Genomic DNA, 20,225 nt, shown 5'->3' with positions numbered 1-20,225 from the left:
ACAAAATAATTTGTAGTAGGGGTGTTTTTGATTTATTTTTAATCTTTTGTTTTAATCCCATTTGGAGTTGCAAACATTTCTGAAGGGTCTCATGCTGCCTGTGGCCCTAGTTTGACATTCTCTCTTAGCTTATTGATGTGGTGAGTTGTTGGAAGAGGGAGGAATGCTTTAGAATAAGATGACATCAGGAAACAAATGAGTTGAACACATATTTCTCTGACCACTAGAATTTCGATTGGGCTAACCGGTGAGTTTGTGAAAATTTTATTGGTAATACAAGTAAATTTATTTGACTGAAAGTTTCTTTTTCTCTTTAAAATTGTTTTTAGGATGCAGAATAGAAAACTGTGATTCTTGCTTTAGCAAAGACTTTTGTACCAAGTGCAAAGTAGGCTTTTATTTGCATAGAGGCCGTTGCTTTGATGAATGTCCAGATGGTTTTGCACCATTAGATGAAACCATGGAATGTGTGGGTGAGTAGTTTTTAATGTAACTCTCAAACTGCAACTTTTGTTTTAACACCTGTTTCCTGAAAATATGCACGCTGGATATATTCAACCTAAAACAAATTGGTTCTCTTGTTAATCAGAACTAAAAATTATGTAAATTTTTTTCTGACTTGCTGAATTCTTTAGGAATCATGATGATAGGTATTCTCATAACTTGGTACAAAATTTGTTAGTTGTATGTTTACTAGGTTAGCCTATTTAAGTGCTGATAAAGTTTTTTATCTGTTTAATAAATATACATCACTTTCTTATTTTCTTAATAAATTATTAGTAACTGTTAAAGACAAACAGTTTGTTTAGAAGAAAAGCAACAAAATTTCAGGGCAGCACCATGTTGGATATCTATTCTATTGCTTTTGCTATGTTTATAAATTATAGAGCTGCTTGCTTAGCTATTGTGTTTAAAAAAACAATTAAAAATAATGTTTTGTGCCAGATATATTTTGTTGATGATGCATGTTGCAAAGTGCATTAAAACAATTTTACTTTTACTAAATTTAGATAACTAGAATGCATAATTTAATACACACATCTATATTATTTGTGGAAAATACCTAGGAGTACACATTTTATAAATTTTATAATTTCTGAGCATTTAAAAAATATTTTGGAATTTTTATACCACTGATTAAAAGGTAAAGATCTGTCAGTGGCTAGATTTTGATGAATGCCTGAATCTAATCATGGGTATCGTTATATGTGCCCCTCCCCCCCAAATTGGATGTTATATCCGATATGATATATAAAAGAGCTATGTATTATAAATTAGACTTTCCATCCCTTTAAATAGAGACTTAAAAGAAAATTGACAATTTTTTTCTGCAGAAATATTGCTGAAATAGTCTGTAATTATATATTTGAAAGCTTGTAGAGATTACTCTTAAATGAGCGGTTTTTGGAAAACGTGTACACTGAAGTTCCCATTTATGTGTGTTAATATTCATACAGGCAATACTATTAAAAATAAGAAAGTCACTAGAAGAGCATATGCAAAATGTTGAATTTGCTTTTAAGAGACAAGACTCACACCCTTTCCAAATGTTCAATGGAAATGCTTATGAAATCCTTAACTATAAACACATTACAAACGGAGTCCTATGCATTCCTTTGAATAAAAATCCTAAATGGCTTTGAAAAATCTAAGGATAGCTGTGGTGGCTGCTGAGATCTACAATACTGCACTATCAATTGTGTGTGGACTCTGGGCCTGACTCCTTGCCCACTAGTGTGACAGGGCTTATTAACAGTGAAGTTGAGCAGGAGATTTAAGCTTACTTGTTTTATCCTTTTACTCTCTCCTCCACCTTACCAGGGAGTTGGGGGGTAGGGTGGGGGGACCTACTTTTCCCTTACCTGGATTTACCAGAGGGTTTCTAAAAGCTTTTATATATCTAAGGAAAACATATATTTTCAAATATCTGATTCTGTTTGTTTGTTTTTCAAACCATAGTATTGTATAACATCAATATAAGGAATAAGAAATACCTATTGTGCTTTCCAGACACCTGTTGAAAGAATAGAGAGAATTAAAAAACGAAAAACAATCTCCCCGTCCTTTTCACCAAGTGCTTCCAAAATAAACACTTTTGTGGATTTTGGGGGGAGAGGGGCCTTCAGAATTAACCTATAAAACTTTTTTTTCTGTCATAGTAAGAAAAGTGTGTCTTCTATTACAGGTGTTAACTGTTGAATCTTTTAAAGGTTAGACATGTCAGTGTCCTTAGAACTGACCAGTAGCATCCCTTCAATCAATGAACTAAGACAAAGGGAAAGTAACAGCTTTTTAGTGACTTATGTGGCCTTTGTTTGTAGCAGATACAAGTATACTATGGTTCAAAGAATTAAAGTTCTCAAAAGGCAGGTGTGGGTCTCTGTGGACTGTACAACTTAGTTTTTGGTATCTGAAGGTGGGTGAGAGGAGAAACACTGCTGCATAAATTTGACAGTGAAGCAAATAGATACCAAATTATTATCTGTTTTGTGTTTTTTTTTTTTTTTTTTAATCTTTATTAGAAGGATGTGAAGTTGGTCATTGGAGCGAATGGGGAACTTGTAGCAGAAATAATCGCACATGTGGATTTAAATGGGGTCTGGAAACCAGAACACGACAAATTGTAAAAAAGCCAGCAAAAGATACAATACCATGTCCAACCATTGCTGAATCCAGGAGATGTAAGATGGCCTTGAGGCATTGCCCAGGAGGTAGGTTTGAATAATTACTATCGTGTGCTGTATGCTTTCTGAATCCTCCCCCTCTCTAAACACCCTTCCTTCCAATAAAAATTATTTAACCTGATAATAGCAGTGAGGAATAAAATTCTACCTCGTACTTATTTAGAAACAAATCCTTAAGTTGTGAAGACTATAAAGTAAATATTTCATTTATTTTCATTTTCATGATACCTTAAAAATAATTTACAAGAGTATATTACAAATGAGCTTTCTAAAAGTATATACATACATACATACATACATATATATATATATATATATATATATTTATTTTTTTTTTTTGCAAATGTACCGTAAAAGCGGATTCTTAGTAAATCAGGCCTCTGCAGATGTTGCTGTGAGGGAAGCAGCCAACTTTCAGTTGAGAAGAGTTTAGATTAGAAAGGTTTATGGAATCTGTAAAATCATCTGCATCGTTACAAGTTGAAGATGACAACTTAAAATAAACTTACCCCAACACTGGGAGGAATAAACGTTGTCTTAATGTTACCACAATTAGCTGTTTCTCTTTGTTTTGATAATAATTTGTAGAAAACAGCTACTGGTATGTGTGTGTTTATTCAAGTCTTTGTAGTAATTGTGCTGATTTGCAGTAATTATTCTGTAATAACAGGATTAGGCCCATTTAGAAACGAGAAGAGCCCATGGCTAAGGTGCTGGCTGAAGCAGCTCAGTACGTTGAAATGCAGTTCTCAGCACTGACACTCTGCTGCTTAAAGCAGTAATCATTTGTTACCATTTATTGTATCACTAGTGGTTACGACATTGCCAGAGATGAAGTTGGGATATTTTAGTACACGAAACAGAAAAACCCAAAAGAAAGTTGTCTTGGGAAAACTGCCCTATAAAATAATCAAAAATTTTGTTTGCTTTTATTTTTTCCTGTCGATGCATAATTTTTTAGCTTTATGACTATAGCCCTGAAAGAGAATGTATATCTGCTTAAAATGGGTTTACAAACGTATTATGCTACCTCATAGAGAATGCCTGTGATCTACGGAGAGAGACAAAACTTTTAAGACTTGGAGACTCCAGTCGGCCTTTGAGAACTATTAGATCCAGATTCAGAAGCGACTATTAGAAAAGGAGCTTTTCCTCTTGAATTAGTTTTGCTTTTCCTTACTGGGTCTTTGAAACAAAGTTTTTTGGGGTCTGATTTTCACTAACAAGGATGGTTTTGTTCACTTAAACTGGGTATTTTTCAGTCAAATTATAAGAAAATATTTTCTTACAAAACTAATAAGCCCCTTCTTGGATAGCTGAGAGCATTTAACCTGCAACCTTCTGCCTAAAAACAAACCCGATGTATTCAGGTATTGGAAATAAAGACTTTCTTTGTTGTATATTGTTTATATAACTAGCTCCTCCCTTCATTCCTCTTCCAGCAACATGGTCCCCCAATTGTGGTTTATGTTAATAGCAAAAATTAAACCGAGAATGCTCCTATTACAAACATGCTTATGTGTAACAAGAAGCCAACACATTCCCTCTCCTCAAACTCTATTTTGACCTAACCCCAATCTTGCTTGAGAATTTTCTAGATAACAGCTAGATTGTTAACCATAACGTTTATTGCATTTGTATTTTTTGTGCTACCGGCAACAGTATACTGTCCTAATGGAATATAACCTGACACTGTCAGCAGCTTAAATTATGCCAAAACAAATGCTTATGTATGATCTTCTAATTCTTTTTTTGAAAAATGAACCAGTAATAAACTCTGATTTAATTCCTATTTAGGTTTTACCAAGTTTTATTTACTGGGAAAGACCAGCTGTTGCTAATCCCTGTGTCTACATTTTCAGTTAAATAAAATCAATTTTATGAACCTTTAAGTAGGTTTTCAAAGTTATATTAGAATTTGTTTTATTTTATTAAAAGGGAAATGAAATAGAATTGTTGATTTAAAAAAATGGCAAATAACCATGATAAAATAACTTCTATTTATAAATGTAGGAAATGAAAACTAGAAAATTAATTTTGGAACTTGAGCACCAATTAATAAAAATTGGCATAACTTCCAGTGGAGTGTCCCACCTTGCCTCAGGTGAGAAAGGGAAAAGTTTCTTGAATATGTCATGGTGATTAATGGAAAAATGGAGAAGAAAACCACTTTATCCTATTTTACATCTTGATTTGATTTTAGTGATCTGCTTTGATAAACCATGCAAAAATGTAAGTCGTAATCAGGTTGGGAATACAGGCATTTTTTTCAGATCTTTTCAACATATGTATGGATTTTTCTCCTGTTGGAGCCAATCTTAACCTGATTGCACACAAACACAGACTTAACCTCCTTCACACTAAAGCAGCAGCACATTAAAATCAGCTGCTTTAAATTACTGAAGGGCTTAAGTTAGAGGTCAGCGTAATGGAATAGTCACTAAGTGTATGAGATCTTACACTGAAAACTATTAAATATGAGAAAATAAATTGCTGTAAGAGTTTTTTAAAAAAAGTATAATGGTCCGGCCTTTTTTTTTTTTCAGTTATATGCTTATTTGGTTTCAAAAAAATCTGGAAATAAGTAGTAGATTGATAGACACTTGAAGTACTCAGTGTTCACTCCCAAACTTTTCTTTTAGATCAGTTATCTTTTCTTTCCTTTTTAACGATGTAACCTGCAAGTTTTCTTGGACTTTTCCGACACTCACTCTTCTACGGCCTGGTCTGGCAATCAGGATATTTGAGTCTCTACATCCTGTCAACTTATTAATTCTGTGACCCCTGGCAAGTCACTTAACCCCTCTTGGCCTCCATTTCCTCATTTGTAAATTGATGGTATTGGGGTAGATGATCTTTAAGGACCAATCTAGTTCTAAAATCTGATGATTCTAGGATTAATTGCCAAAAGAGGTGGGCAAGTTCTGTGGCTATCATGTGAACAGTGAGGAAGAAACTTGCAAGGCCAAGAGCATTGTTTCACAACCAAGAAACTGAACACTTTCTTAGTAGCTGTACCATGCATTTGTTAAGCCTTCTACATCTGGCAGCTTTCACTCTCCTACTTCAGGAATGACTCTACTTGTACAGTCAACCCTCAAAGGCTAAATAAGATTTTAAAATCTGCATATGACCTGTGGTTTAGCTACCAATATAACGGAAGTATGGAGAATGAGAAAAGACAGAAAAAAGAGGGAAGCAAAGACATGGAAAAAAGAGAAACGTGGACCATGAGTGAGAGAGAAAAATATTGAACAGCAAGCATAGGAAACAAGTAAAAAGAAAGAGTGGACTACTTAAAAATAAAGGCTGTACTTATTGCAGATATGACTGTCTCCATTCCTCTCTCAACCTCCCTGAGTTGACTAATTAATAGAATCAATCCTGTTTGGACTAATATTCTATTAACATATATCCCAAAGCTTTAAATGGAAGGGATTTCAAGTCTGGACCATGTTGCTCATTAGGAGTGTCTTAAGAGAAAAATGTAAACATGCTATTATCATACATTTAAATGACAACAGAAAGAACAAAATCATGGTTGCAGAGGTATGATGTTGAAGGATGTCCATGCATAAGAGAAAATGTCACCTGTAGGTGCTTGTAATCTACCACTCTTTCACAGGATTGTCCAACATCATGACTCAACCTGAAATACTCTCTTACCTGTATGAGACTCCTTGTTATTTTTGTCAAGTCCTATGACGACTAATTTTTGTTAATTTATTTAATTAGATATTTGTTGTGCACTGTTATGTACCAATCATTGGTCTAGGCATGGGGTTACTCAAGGTCCTTTTAGAGCTTTTTCTACTGGAAATAATTGCAATAAAGAAGTAAATGGATGAGTGTATATATAATTTCATGTGGAGACAGGGATGTGAAGAAAAATAAAGCAGGATAGGAAGCTAATGAATAGGTTGGGAGTGTACTATTTTATGTAGGGTGTTCAGGGAAATTGAGGAAGTTATATTTGGTGAGAGATTTGAATGAATGAGATATTTTGAAGACCTGAGGGAATATTTCTTAGCTGTTGACTCTGTTGCTGTTTTTTTTGTGAATATCCTTGATTCTACCACCATATATTAGGGAAGAGGAAGAAACTGAGCTCCAGGGAGACTCTGATTGGTTCGCGGTGGTAGAGATAAGAATAGAACCAATGTCTTGCTGCCCGGGAAACCTAAATTTTCCTGTGCTTTTTCCTTTATCTTTATGATAAAGATCAATGATATAGCCTTGGTTGTCCAACATCAAAGTATCCAACTTTGAACTATTTCTCCCTCCACCCAGAAATATCATTTCACTTTTGCTCTACAAATACTTTTAGAAAACACATGCTGCTATCAGCGCCCCCTCCTGACAGCTTCCAATGTAGGATAGCCAATGAAACATACTCCAAAGTTCATTTCATAAATGCCACAGCTTTGAGCCACTGGCTTTGCTTTGATTCAGCTGCCCTTGTTAAGGCCCTCTTCTCCTTTGATTTGAGTGTTACTGGCCCTCAGATTGGGGGGGATAATATGGCTTCAAGATCTTTCCATTCTTAGTCTTTCAAAGGTGGCTCTCTTGATGAGGCTGCCTTGTGTTGAGCATTTGTCTTTGACCGGTTGCTCCTTGGCCTGCATGGAAACTCTGGGTGATCTGAGCCCCACCCCCACATCTGAAGGCTCTGTGCTCAGCATGATTTCTTTTCTCTCTGACACATATCAGCAATTGGACTCTTGAAGTAAATTATGTAATGCTTTGACATATGCTCAGACAGCTTTCTGTCTCTTTTGCTCATAGTTGCCTCAACTCACCATAATGGATTTTAGTGACCATATAGTGCGATTCTTTAAGCCCTAGTCTCATTTTCCCAGCACTGTGCTAATATTTAAATATGAAATCCACTACTGCATACCATTTCAATTTGAAAATAACACTTTCCTCTTATAAGACGTTACCTGGTTGTCATCTACTTTTTTTTCCCCCCAAAAGTTGCTCTTAAGGAAACATAAGAAAATATTATTTTGCAACTTAGAACCTTAATCTTTATAAACATCTGCTTTTTAAAAGGCAATAATAAGAATGCTCTAATCTATGTTTTCTGTATAAACTGACAGCAACATGTGGACTAGGTATTAGATAATATAACTAAAGTTGGTTGTAGATTGTGATGGATTAAACTGAGAGCAGGAAATAAGCACATTTTCAGTAGGATAAGGTCAAGAAAATATGCTTTGGACATATGTTCTTTATTTCTCTACATTTTGTTTACATTTGAGTTGCAATTTATGTGGTCTGCTTTATAGAAGCCAACATCAAGTAGTTTGGAAGAGAGAGGATAAGAGAAAAATCTCTTTTCTTTTGGAACTTTTGGCATTTGTCAGAAATGTTGATATTGAAATTTTTACATGAAGAAGAGAGCATCCAAAAGGGAATTCTTGTTGCCCTTCTCTTTTCTGTGTTAAATTCTTTATATTTCTTTGAAAAAAAAATCAGTGATTTGTATTAGTCATTTTAAATTTAACAAATTATACTATTTTCCAGGTACTCTGGATACATGGAAGACAATTATAATCTTTATTTTTCTAGTGATTATAAGCTAGGAGAGTAACTCATAGCAGCCACATTTTAAATGTTAATGTATAATTATTATATAAAATTGATGGTTAACAGAGATCCACCTGCCTCTAAGCATTTCTCTGAGTAGCTAGACTGTCTGAAATCTCTGCTTCAGAAATCATAACAGTGTCTTGGGAAGTGTCCCTCTTCCCCTACAGCACCCTCTCCCACTTTTTAATTTTTTTTACTTTTTTCCTGTAAAGTGGATAACCATTGGCACCCATTGGTGGTGGTGGTAATTTGTTTTTTAAAGCAATGATTTTTTTTTAAAATTTAATAATTCTCACAAATCAGAGGGAAAGGGTCTAAGGAAATGGAACAGAAAAGTGGGCTCCACTGGTGTGCACAGGAGATCATGAGAAGTCCAGAGAAGGCAAAACTAAGTGCCTTCTTGGGCATAGACCTAGATATAGATATGGAAAACTGATGGGTGCAAAGCACTTGTGGCATGGCGGCTGGGGGGGTGGATATGAGACAGCCTCTTTTCCCAGTTTCATCTTGAGCTTGTCCTGGTGCCAGCCTTGCTTGCCAGAGGGGACAGGGAACGAGCGAGTAAGTGAACGAAGCCATACCTTTGTGCCGTTCTCTACAGGGTCCCATCTGGAATCTCTACTAGTCCCACTTAATTACAGTCTGGGGCAGCATGTACTCGTCTCTTTTATGGGTCCTTGTAAAAAGAATTTCTCAACTACATATGCCACCGAAGGCCCGAAGTTCTATGCGTAACAAGGCAAAGACAGGAAAATTCCAAAGGGGCCTTTCTTTTATGAATTTTACACAGCAGTAAGCTACTCTGATCTTAATGTAGAATATATAAAACAATTTTTACAACACTCCAAAATAAAAACAACTTTAATATGACACACATGGTGTCAGTGGTAGATTCACAGCGCCTCCCCGCCAAGACTTTCTTTTTTCTGTTTATAAGATAAGAAAGTCTTAAGTATAAGTTCCTTTGTGGTTTGTTAGAACAACTTATTCTCCTCATCAGACACCTCTCTGCGATCTCTAAATGGTGTTGATGAAAAGAGCAGGCAGTTTTGTTCATTTAGATTTCCTGTAATACTTCTCCAGCTACTGGATTGACCTAGAGCTGGACTGGTGGATGTTCTCCAGGATCAGGAGGCAGAAAGGAAACATGTTAATGGAAAGAATGACAGAGTTTTACTAAAATCCCAGCAGGATTCATGTTGTCATCACACAGAAGTGGTTAAGATGATAAAATTACTTTGCAACAGAGATGGCAAAATTTTATTTTTACCATTAATTCAACCTAAAAATGTAGTTTTTGCTTTCCATGTGACCTGTTTATGTGATACGTAGACCTAATATTTCTTTGTGTTAATATTATTTTCTTGTAATTAAGGACTGTGGGAATTAGGAGTAAAATATTTGAACTTGTCTAGTCAAGATGTAGTCTCAATAATTGATGCTATGACTTATATCCTGCTCATTATTCAAAGGATTTAGTGATAACTTTATGTAAAAAGATATATAATTAATATGGTAAAAAAAATGTAAAAGATCATAACTAGGAAAAACTTAAATCAGAACACAAGCTCGGGGCCAATTAAAAAAAAAAGCAATTTGAATGTACATTGGTTGAAATAATTGGGCCATAAATTTGACCTTCGGTTTGCTATCAGGCAAAGGGAAAACGTAGGTTTTTTTCCCCCATATTTTAAATAAATGATTAACTATAAAATACAATATCAATTTAGTAACAGCTTTTGGAGGGAAAAACATACATGTATATACACAAATACACAACACACATGTATATACACACATGCATATACGTATATACATATATATGAATACTCATCCTAGTTTCAGATATATTAAAATGTGTGCATGTGTGTTGGAGAGGTAAGACTTACATCAGAGAACTGAAGAAATTAATGATAATTCTCACAGAAAAGAAAATATTCTAGTTCCATAGGGAGACAAACACTAAAAGGATTTCTGCAGTATTAAACAGATTTCTCTGGAGAATCACATCTAGGACAATGGGTGGTACAGTGGACAATGTCCTCCACAATAGTAGTGTCACATCCATGTTTCCAGAAGGCAGAAGACAGCTTGGTGTTTATCCCTCAAACTGAAGGTGCAATTGTGCATGACTCAGTAGAGGCATGAGTCATATGGTGAGTCATATGGAATCCAGACTTTTTGACTTATCAGTTATATTTGACTGGAATCATCCAATAAGTTCTTTCAGTGAATATTGAATGCATTCATGTAACTTCATGTTATGCAGAGAATCTAGAAGATGTGCAGATATATTGGCTTGGGGGGCAGTTACCCTTCAAATTTGTCAGTAAATGTGGTGTCTTTTCTAGATAGTAAGACATTCTTAAATAAGATAAGGAGTTACATATTTGTATGCAGAGTTATTTCTGGTGATTACCTTAAGCTCTGCACTAGTATTTTAGATAACTGTTTGTGGTTTTTGTTTTTTCTACAAGGCTGGCCTTTGATCATCTTAATCTGTGTCAAAATTATTTGTTATGAGGAACCACATGATCTTTGAGAAAATGGTTATGGAGTTTGACTTTATTAAAATACAAGAGTACTTCAAAAGGTTCATGGAAAGACTCATGTTATCTTTCAATTCTATTTTTCCATGAACTTTTTGAAGTACCCTCGTATGTTACAAGATGACTTCTCATTTCTCTTTTGAACCTACTTCCTCAAGATACTCCAGTGTTGGAGCTGGGGTTCTAAGCAATCTATGATTTTTCTCTTGCCATATTTGTGTGTCCATCAGATCAATTGTTTAACCATCCATTACTTCCTATGTTCTAAAGAAATGGGGGTGGGGTGGGGGTGAGAAATGATACAAACAAGAGTTTTATAGTCTGGTGAGGTAAGATGAAAATACACATTACAAAATAACAAAAAATTCAACTTTGCTTTTTTTTTGTTTTTGGTGGCTGGCTGGTACAGGGTTCTGAACCCTTGGTCTCGGTGTTATCAGCACCAGACTCTAATCAAATGAGCTAACCAGCCAGCTCAAAGCTGAATTCTTGAATATCAATTATGTATTGTTACAGGCTCTGATATGATAGGAAAAAAGGTATCATTTTTAGCTTTTTGTGGCCGGGGAATATTTCCTGAAGAGGAAAACTTAAGTTATATTAGGAGGGGTGGGTAGAAATCACTTTTAAAAAGGGAGGCCATTTTAGACGGAGAGAACATTACAAGGAAAGATGCAGACATTAAAACGTTCCTCATGCATTCAAGATAAGGTGAGCGGACCAGCCTGGTGGAAGCTCAGGGTTTGTGAATGGCAGTTACAGGAGCTCACAGCCAAAAATGTGAGTTGCAGCCTGACTGTGAAGTGTGCCCATGGAGAGAACAAGACCTTTGAATTTTACCTTGCATACTGTGGAGAGCCATAGGAGGTTTCTGAGTGTGGAGGTATTTTAGCAGAAGGTTAATTGAAGATGAAAGTGACCGAACGTTATGTTGGTAAGTGGTAAGGTGTAAGTAAGAGGATAAACTGTACATCCCAGATTGGAGCAGAGCGTTGAGCATAGTTTGAGTTTAGTGGGAGAATTACCAGATAATACTTATGGGTTCTGATGTTTATGCATTTTTCTGTTGTGCTTGCTTTTCTAGACAGTGCAGGATTTTGCTCAGCTTACAGTCTGCTGTGACCCCTCTGTATCTTTCTGCCAACTTTCTAAGCCAGGCCATTCCCTAGTTTGTATTTGTACAATTTTTTTTGTTTGTTTTAAATCTAGGAACATTTTCCTTTCCCCCTAAGTGAACTATATTTGTTTCTAACTACTACTTTTATTTGCCATTTACCAAGATTCTTGGATGTATTATTTCCAATTTTCTAGCTTGCCATGTTAACCTTCTAATGGGTTTCCTTTACCAGCCAGTTTGGAGTGCTCTGAAAATTTAAAGTACACAAATTAAATATAATTCAGGTTAAGGATGAAAATGTTCCTACAAGGCCCAATTTCACTTGCATAGTCTACGATGGTTTTATCTAGCATGTCGATTACTAGCAGCTGCCTGGAATGCTGGGTTGAAAAGGGTTCTGAGTTAAGTGCTAGGTTCAGGAAAAAACTGTAGTTATCAATTTGTGGTGTTTGCAACACAGGGTGGGAAACAGTGTATCCTGTATTGTTCCTCCTTAATTCTAATCCTTTAACCTGTTCTGCTCTTGACTTTTTCGGCTGCCTTTCCTCCAACCCTGCCACACATACTAGGATATCTTGGACAATTAGTCGTCTAGGTTCTGCATGGTGGATGTTTGTATAGTGGTGGAGTTTTAGATTTGATATATCCTGGTCCTGGCCACTTATTGGTTGAATAACATCAAGTTACTTAATTTCCCAAAGCTTAGTCATATATGAAATGGGGATAATAAGTCACAGGATTGTTGGAAGTAGTAAAGAAGCATGTAGGCAAGTAGGTGAGTTCTTCCTATTATTCTGCTGTATATATTTTTTGTAATTATGCAATATTTTCCATCCTTCTCATTGCTGCTGCCTTGCTCTTGCCTCTCCTTTAAGTTCAGCCTGCCTCAAAGCATTGACTATCATTCAAACGTAAATCATCTTCCTCTTGATCCCCAATCCCACAGATTTGTACATGGGTGGGCTCTCTCTTTAGGTGTCCTGCCAGCATGCCCAACTAAGCATAGCTAAAACATAACTTACCATCTTTCCACCAGCTCAATTCTCCTGGGATGGCAATCCGTTCCAACGGTATTGCTAGCCTCCTCGTTACCCAGGCTCTCAGCCCTATGTTTGAATCTCATCCATATTCAGACAGATTAGGACTCAAATCTTTGGTCAACCACCTAAAAGTGTGTAAACATAAGAAGTTTACTTAATCCCTCTAAGCTTCAGTGTCAGCATCTGTGTCATGGGGATGATAACAGATATGCTCTTAGGGTTGTTGTGAGGATTAAATAACATCATTCATACTTTGCTTTACACAGAGTGAAGGATCCAAAAATGTGGGTCATCTTTTAAATCACTATCCACCCAGTCCTGTTCTCAACTGTCCATTCATCTTTCATTTCTATTGTTTCTGCTCTATTTGAAGTCTTTTAATTCTCTTTATCTAGAATATTGCTATAACTTTTTTTAAACAGAGGAGATAAAGTTTAATTTGCATTCCAACTAATAGATGTGTCAGCATATGCAGAGTCGAACTGGCTTCCCCCCATTTACAGTGTAATCTAGTTGGTGACATTGAAACACTAAGTTCTAAAAATGGTGGGGACAGTCATGGAGTATCCTGATTAGCACAAGTTGTCAAATGTTGAAAGGGCGAAGGTTGCAGCATGAATAGGACAGGCTATTATTGGTGGTTGAGGAGGTGAGACTTGAGAATACAAATCTGGAGACCTGGGTGGATGGAATAGGTGAAAAGGAGGAGAGGGTGAAGGGGGAAGATAGACTGGGCAAAGTATGAAAAAATGGGATGTGTGTAGCCTAACATTTATATAAATATAAAGAATAAGTTTGAAACAACACATGTGTTAGGGAGCAAAAGGGCAAAAATTCTGGCAAACGGAGTAGAAATAAGAAGGAATGAATTCAGAAGATAATTCAAAATCAGTAAGAGTTGGTTGACAAGTTGAATCTCATGATTGGCCATTGCCAGAAGAATTTGAGGTTGACTAAAGCATGATCACGGGGAAGAGGAAGTCTCTGCCCCATTTGTGTGATTCATTTACAAACCTCAAACCTGGGTATGTGAGTATTCAGTAAGAAGTTAAAGCATGGGTATAGCATCTGATATATAGTTTATAACGAGTAAACTTGCCACCCGAGTCATAGGAATGTGGGAATATACGAGTCAAGTTAGAAATGGGGGTACAGGTTTGTAACAAGTTTAGTAATGTGTGCTGCCTCCGTGTGTACCTAAAGACATTTTTGTTTTGGAAGTTCAGTTCCTTAAATGCATTAAATATCAGTAGTTAAATCTTGAGAAGGTGGGACTCATAGAAGGGAAGGAAGCTCTAGATCAAGATTCAGGGGTGTCCACACTAGATTCTTTGCAGGGTATCATGATGTATATGTTTTTCTTGGGGCTTTGGGAGAGACCCTAGCAGGTAGAGATCTGGTGTCTCACCCTGGGTTGAACAAGATAGCTTTATATTTTTCTCTTTTACATTTTGGGGGTTCTGCATGCATGAGTTTTCTTTTGAAAAACAAAATGTCTTTTTATAAACCACAACCTTTACATGTTGGAAATTAAGGTGGCAAGAGGCTGGGTGAACTTCCCCATGGTAATGGTAGATGGTAAAGGCAAAGCTTAGTTCTTGCTCAGGCATGAAAGCTAGGGCTCTTTCTCCTCTACAGCTTTTTTGTCTTTCAACCCATAGTAAACCCTGGAAATTCAAGGGTAATACAGCTAGGATTTTTCATATTATTGTATATATCCTCCATGGTGATCAGCCTTTTATTTTGGTAGTGTTTCCTTTTAAAATAATGACATGAGACTTAGCATGAACTGAATTCAGTAACATATCTCCTGTTTATGGTGAATACTGCAAGATTCTATGATGGACCAATAATAATAAATTCTCCCTTTAACTAGTCTACAGTATTTCATTTGTATATACAAATTGTTTGTAGTTAAAGATAGTATAAGGTGAAAAAGCATATGATGTGCTGCAAACAAAACTATTTCGTCTTGAACTGCCTCTTTTAAGTTTTTGTTGTTGTTGTTGTTTGCAAGCAGTTGTTTTTTTCAGGCAGTTGTTATCTTCTCTTGCTTGTAGGAGAAGATTCTCACAGGTCTTACATCTTTTCTGCTCACTTTTTGCTGTTACAGTTCTATGATCACTTTTAGTCATTGGTACAGACTTAATATAGATATTAGAATGTCTAATCCAAGATAATAACCAGATTAAAGACTAAAATTAGTAATAAGCCTTTGATTATTATCTTGGACTTATAAGTAGAAAAGGTACCATACACTTTGGCTGATCTGAGAAGTCTGTTTTCCAAAATGCTTATCGTTTCTTCAATATTTTAAAGGAATGAGATGGTGAAAGCAATTGAGGGCTAATCCGGGTGAGATGTGTATTGTTAGGTTCCCTTCCCCACCTCCTGCTTCTTTTCATTTTAAGTCAAAACCTGTAGAAGGAAACCACATGCTTCTGTGTGAAGATTTCTTGTAGTATTCTTGTATTTTACGTGTTGAGAGTGGTATTGCTAACCTGAGTAATTTAAAGTAATTTCTGCCTCAAATGTCAAGTGTCTGTTGCATTTCACATCCTCTTCTATTTGGTATAATCATCAGCTCTAAGCGTGCAGATTGACTTAATACAGTCATCGTCAAATGTGCTTTGAATTAAGTTATTTGGCTAGCTTCTGTAGTGCTGTTTGAAGCAGTGCACTCTGTATTGCCATTACCAGTTTGCTTCTACTTTATCAGAAACAGAAGACCTGTATATCCCAAGAACCACTACGTGAAATCTTTCCACCAGGTGGGTGACATGTGAGCATATCTAGTTGCAAAACTATAACATCGGTAGTAGCCTAATTTGAACCATTCCTTTTATAATAGCTTACATTTACTAAGAACTTGCTTAAAGGGGTTCAAACAAGGGTGGTGACCTCTTAAGCACCCATACTTTACAAAAAGTTTTTTTTTATAACACAGTCCTCAAATTGCTGATATTTTATACAACTTTTAGTACTTAGCAACGAATTATTCCATGACTAGTATTATTCAATGAATGCATAATTAAAGATGATTGAAAATTCAAAATATGTGGTCATTTATTCTTCTTGGATGTGTGTTTATCTATCCGTGGGTGGGGGTGGGGGTGGAATCCTAGTGATTTCAGCACTGTATTAGGGAAACATTCAGTGTTGTGCTCTGCATTTCGTTTGACAGTTGTCACATTGTTTTCATTGTCTCTCCACTTTTGTTTATTTCCCTGCTTCTTAAGCAGCCTGATGAAATCTCATCAACTAACTGGGATTGAATTTTGATGAGTGCCAAGTTGCTTTGATGAAATCTAGTGTAATTATCTTAAACCCAACTTTATTTGGCTTTAATGTTGGCTTTTTTCATATTGAGAAAATTAGTGCGTTTGTCCGCTACCGGAGATGGAAGTCCAGTAAGAAACAGATAGCTCAAATACCAAAAGCAGCCACCATTTAAATTCATTTTATATCTTTGTTTTACAACTAGCTGGTTCATGCAAGCTTTTTATGTTGTTTTTAATGTTTTAGCATCTGTTCCTTTTAACAACAACAAAATCAGAATTTGTTATTAGCCAAAATTTTCCTCACCCATAAATTAGAGAAAGCAAGTATATAGTTTCTGTCGACCAGGAAAAAAGCTTTGGTGTCCTCTATCTGGATTTTCCTAAAAGGGGCAAAAAATATTTTAGTATTTAATACAAGATATCATTTCATTTTATCAAAGAAAAAAACTGAGTTCCTAGGGCTATTTCAGTATACAAAGCCAGTATTACTACAGAGTCAAAGTGGCCCAAATTTAGATCTGAATTTCTGTTACCAATGATGTAGAGGAAACTAAGCTTACTGAAATGTTATGTGATTAAATTATGTGATGACACTGGTGTATCTCTTAGGAGATCATTATGATACCAGAATTTCAAGAAGTTTGGGCATTAGATCATGATAGTGCAGATAGAGTTGCCAGAATGTTCAGATAGGCTGAAATAAGACATTTAGCTGTTCAGCCAGTACATTTTTTCCTTCTAACATAGGAGGGTAGCAACTTTCTGCTGCCTCCATGCCTTCTAAATCTAACTCATATTTGGTCTGGAATCAGAAGAGAGATCCTGCTTTTAGTATTACCATGGGCAGCCCAGCCACCCTTGGAGATTCTTGGGGAGACTACGGCTGTTCTCTGGACAGAGGTTATTCTCTATCTCAGTTTTCTGGATTGAGTTGATTCCCTAAAGTCACTATAGAATTTTGACCCTCCAAAGGCTGGCACAGAGGATCCCCACTCCAAAACTCTTACAGATGGTGGCTGTTTAATCGAAGGCAGAAAATTGGTGGCAGATAATTGAAGGCAGTGCTATGGCCCTAGGAGAAAGTTGTATATGTTACATTTCTTCAGAACGATGTGTCTTTATATAACCTAATTCAAATGTCTTTCCCTTTTCACGTTTTTCCCCCCTTGGTTGGTTTTCAGTGGGCGTAACATGATTTATTAATCACTAACTACTGGATAAAGAATTCACTTAGTTTTATTACATTGTTTATAGAGTGTTCAATCAAGGATTATTTCAGAATTGCACCATTACTGAGTTCTGCTGTGATGATAGCTTATTTATATTTAAGTAAATATCTGGCAAGGGACATCTTAATGCATTTCACAGATGAAGTCCCAAAACTCAAATAAAAAATGGTCTACATTTATTATGTATAGTGTGTAGAAATTAGCTTTACACAAATTACTTCAAAATCTATTTGTTGTTATAGTGATCTTTTTTTTTTTTCTACACGCACTTATTAGGCTGCTGTTTTTGTTTTTATCATAATCTAGATCAAGGATCTAAGGAGGCTTTGGTAATACTCAATTTCCTAGACTTTCATCCAGTTTGGTTTAGAGTAAGACCACTGCAGAAGATAATTTCTAGATGAAGAATGTAGGAGGATGTATTAGTCCATCTCTGTTGCTTATAACATAACATCTGGAACTGGGTGATTTATTAGAAAATGAAGCTTATTGCTTACAGTTTCAGAGGCTGGGAAGTTCAAAGTCCAGGGAGCACAGCTGACAAGAGTCCTCTTTGGTGGTGGCTTTACAGCAATTCAGGGGTCTCACATGGCAGAAAATGGTATAGCAGAGGGAGAGAAATTCGTGTTCTTTTTAAGCCCTCTGAACCACGCCCCTGACCACCATTATTAATCCATTCACTACTGCATGTTTCTGCAATCTAATCACCTCTTCAAAGTCCCACTGTTCAATTACCATAATAGGATTTCCCACCCTCAGTTACAGTGGGAATTAAGCTTCCAGTGTATGAACTTTGGGGGACACATTTCAATCAATCCACAGCAGACGGTAGCTTCTAACAGCTGTCTTAAGCCTCTTTTTGGATTCTTGTTGTGATCTATGGCACAGCAAAGAACACACACCATTAAAAAAAAAAAAAGCTGATACCAATTGCTTGAGTTTATAAAGAAGATATATTAAGCTTTTCTAAAAAAAAACTTTAACAGAAGGAAGCTGTGATTGGTGTTTTTATTAATGGCTAAAAGAGTTCAATGAATTTGATTTTTCCTCATTTTTCATTGGATACCTTTTTTCAAGTAGCTTTTGCTATAAAATGAATTTTCTTTCAACATTGTGCTTATAGAGATTCTTCAGATTTTGACGTTGTTTCTTCTTTGATATCTTGAGATGTCCATTGCTTGCTAGATCCTACTTCAGGCAGGGGTTTGTTGAGGCAGATGTTAAATGGCCTTGGGCCAAGAAGCTATGAGCACAGCATTCACTGGGAGTTGAAGCTTTTCTAAGAGAAACAGACCATCTGACTTTTTAATTAGAAAACTGCTCAAGTCCATACCTTAGTGTCATCTCTTGGGACTCCTAAACCAGAATCTAGGGTAGCTTTACTAGTGTTTTTCTTTTTTAAAACATGCAATAAAAATGTAGAATCATAGCCAGGGGAGGGATGAAGGGTAAGGGGGCATGTCTCAAGGGATTGATAACAGGATTAGAACTTTGTAGAAATAATTTGCATTTCTGGCTAGTGTCTGTTATAAAACACACATACTTACTTAACTTGGCTGAAGTTATGAAACCTGGTGTTTTACATTTTGAGTTCCTTTTAGGCAAAATCTAACACTTTATAATGACCACCTCTGAAAATTTAAGAACTAGCCTTCAGCACAGGAAGAAGTAGACTAGTCTAAGAGGAAATCCACTCGGACAAAACTCGTTCTTTAGCCAGCTCAGTGGCAAAAGGCAGATTGTTGGGAGCCAAAATTGAAGACGATGCTACAGAATCAAGATCAAAAGGTTCTAGAGTGGCTACAACCTGTAACTTTGAGAAAGCTGTGTTCTGCTATATTCACTTATAGGACATCAGTTTAGATCTGTTAGTATTAGAGATTTCCTTAACGTTATCTCTGGTTCAAAGATATTAAGTGATTATAATTTTTTAAAGAAGAGATGTTATTAAACACACACACACACACACACACACACACACACACAAACAGATCAATTTATTTTCAAACAGCCCCAGAAAAATTAAGGATTCATTTTATTAGCAAGCTAGTAGCACACACTAGACTTTGAGATTTTAGATGATTTTTCTTGTGCTGTTGATACAATGTAGGCAAATGCCCAGCAGTTGATTTCCTTGTTATCTTCTGCCTTGTGTTCCTGTACAGATTGAGAAGGTACTTCATAGGGGTCAATAATAAAGAGAAGATTACAACAAATTTTTGAAATGTTACTACTTTCACTCTCAGTAATTCAGACTTGCGTTTTGAGTAATTGAGCTGCAAAGCAGAGAGGCAAAAGCACAATAGAGACAGACAGTGCTAATGCTGTTTTAATTCATTTAAATTGCTGTTCTATGTAACTGTCCCATAATCACTTTTTCATCATTGTGCCCCTTGGTTTAGTAACTCCTCAGTTTTTTTTCCCCCATTTTCCCTGCTAAACAGTTTGTGATGGATCAGCTGTAACACAAGCCATCAAATGTATTCAATTTTGGAAGCAAACACTTCATGGTTGTTTAAAAATCCAGAGTATTCACATGAGGAAAGTGTGGGAGGTTTCAAGTTTCTGAAACATTCTGCAGAAAATGAAGTGATAACAGTTCCTGCCGGTGGCCATATGACTCAATAATAACTGGAAGGAAAAAAAGTTTGTTTAGACTTGGCCAGAGTTAATAACAAGCAAGAATTATCTTATTTTTGCTCACAAACATGTGAACTTTCTCCACGGCCC

At 36.1% G+C, this 20,225-nt stretch overlaps 1 protein-coding gene across 3 annotated transcripts in view; it reads left to right on the top strand.

Moving 5' to 3' along the window:
• The window catches only part of RSPO2 (R-spondin 2), a 150,934-nt gene that overhangs the window by 99,167 nt on the left and 31,542 nt on the right, over nucleotides 1–20,225 (top strand). For 2 of the 3 annotated variants that reach the window (XM_063080083.1, XM_063080082.1), the window contains exons 3-4: nucleotides 330–473; nucleotides 2,523–2,711. In XM_063080083.1, coding sequence (XP_062936153.1) covers nucleotides 330–473; nucleotides 2,523–2,711 — 333 coding nt within the window. The remainder of the gene's footprint in view (nucleotides 1–329; nucleotides 474–2,522; nucleotides 2,712–20,225) is intronic. The other variant, XM_063080085.1, reaches the window with a different exon arrangement.

Source organism: Cynocephalus volans, chromosome 15, assembly GCF_027409185.1.
Source record: "Cynocephalus volans isolate mCynVol1 chromosome 15, mCynVol1.pri, whole genome shotgun sequence".
Taxonomy (NCBI): Eukaryota; Metazoa; Chordata; class Mammalia; order Dermoptera; family Cynocephalidae; genus Cynocephalus; species Cynocephalus volans.
The sequence above is the reverse complement of the archived record's forward strand: the minus strand, read 5'-3'. Positions and strand labels throughout refer to the sequence as shown.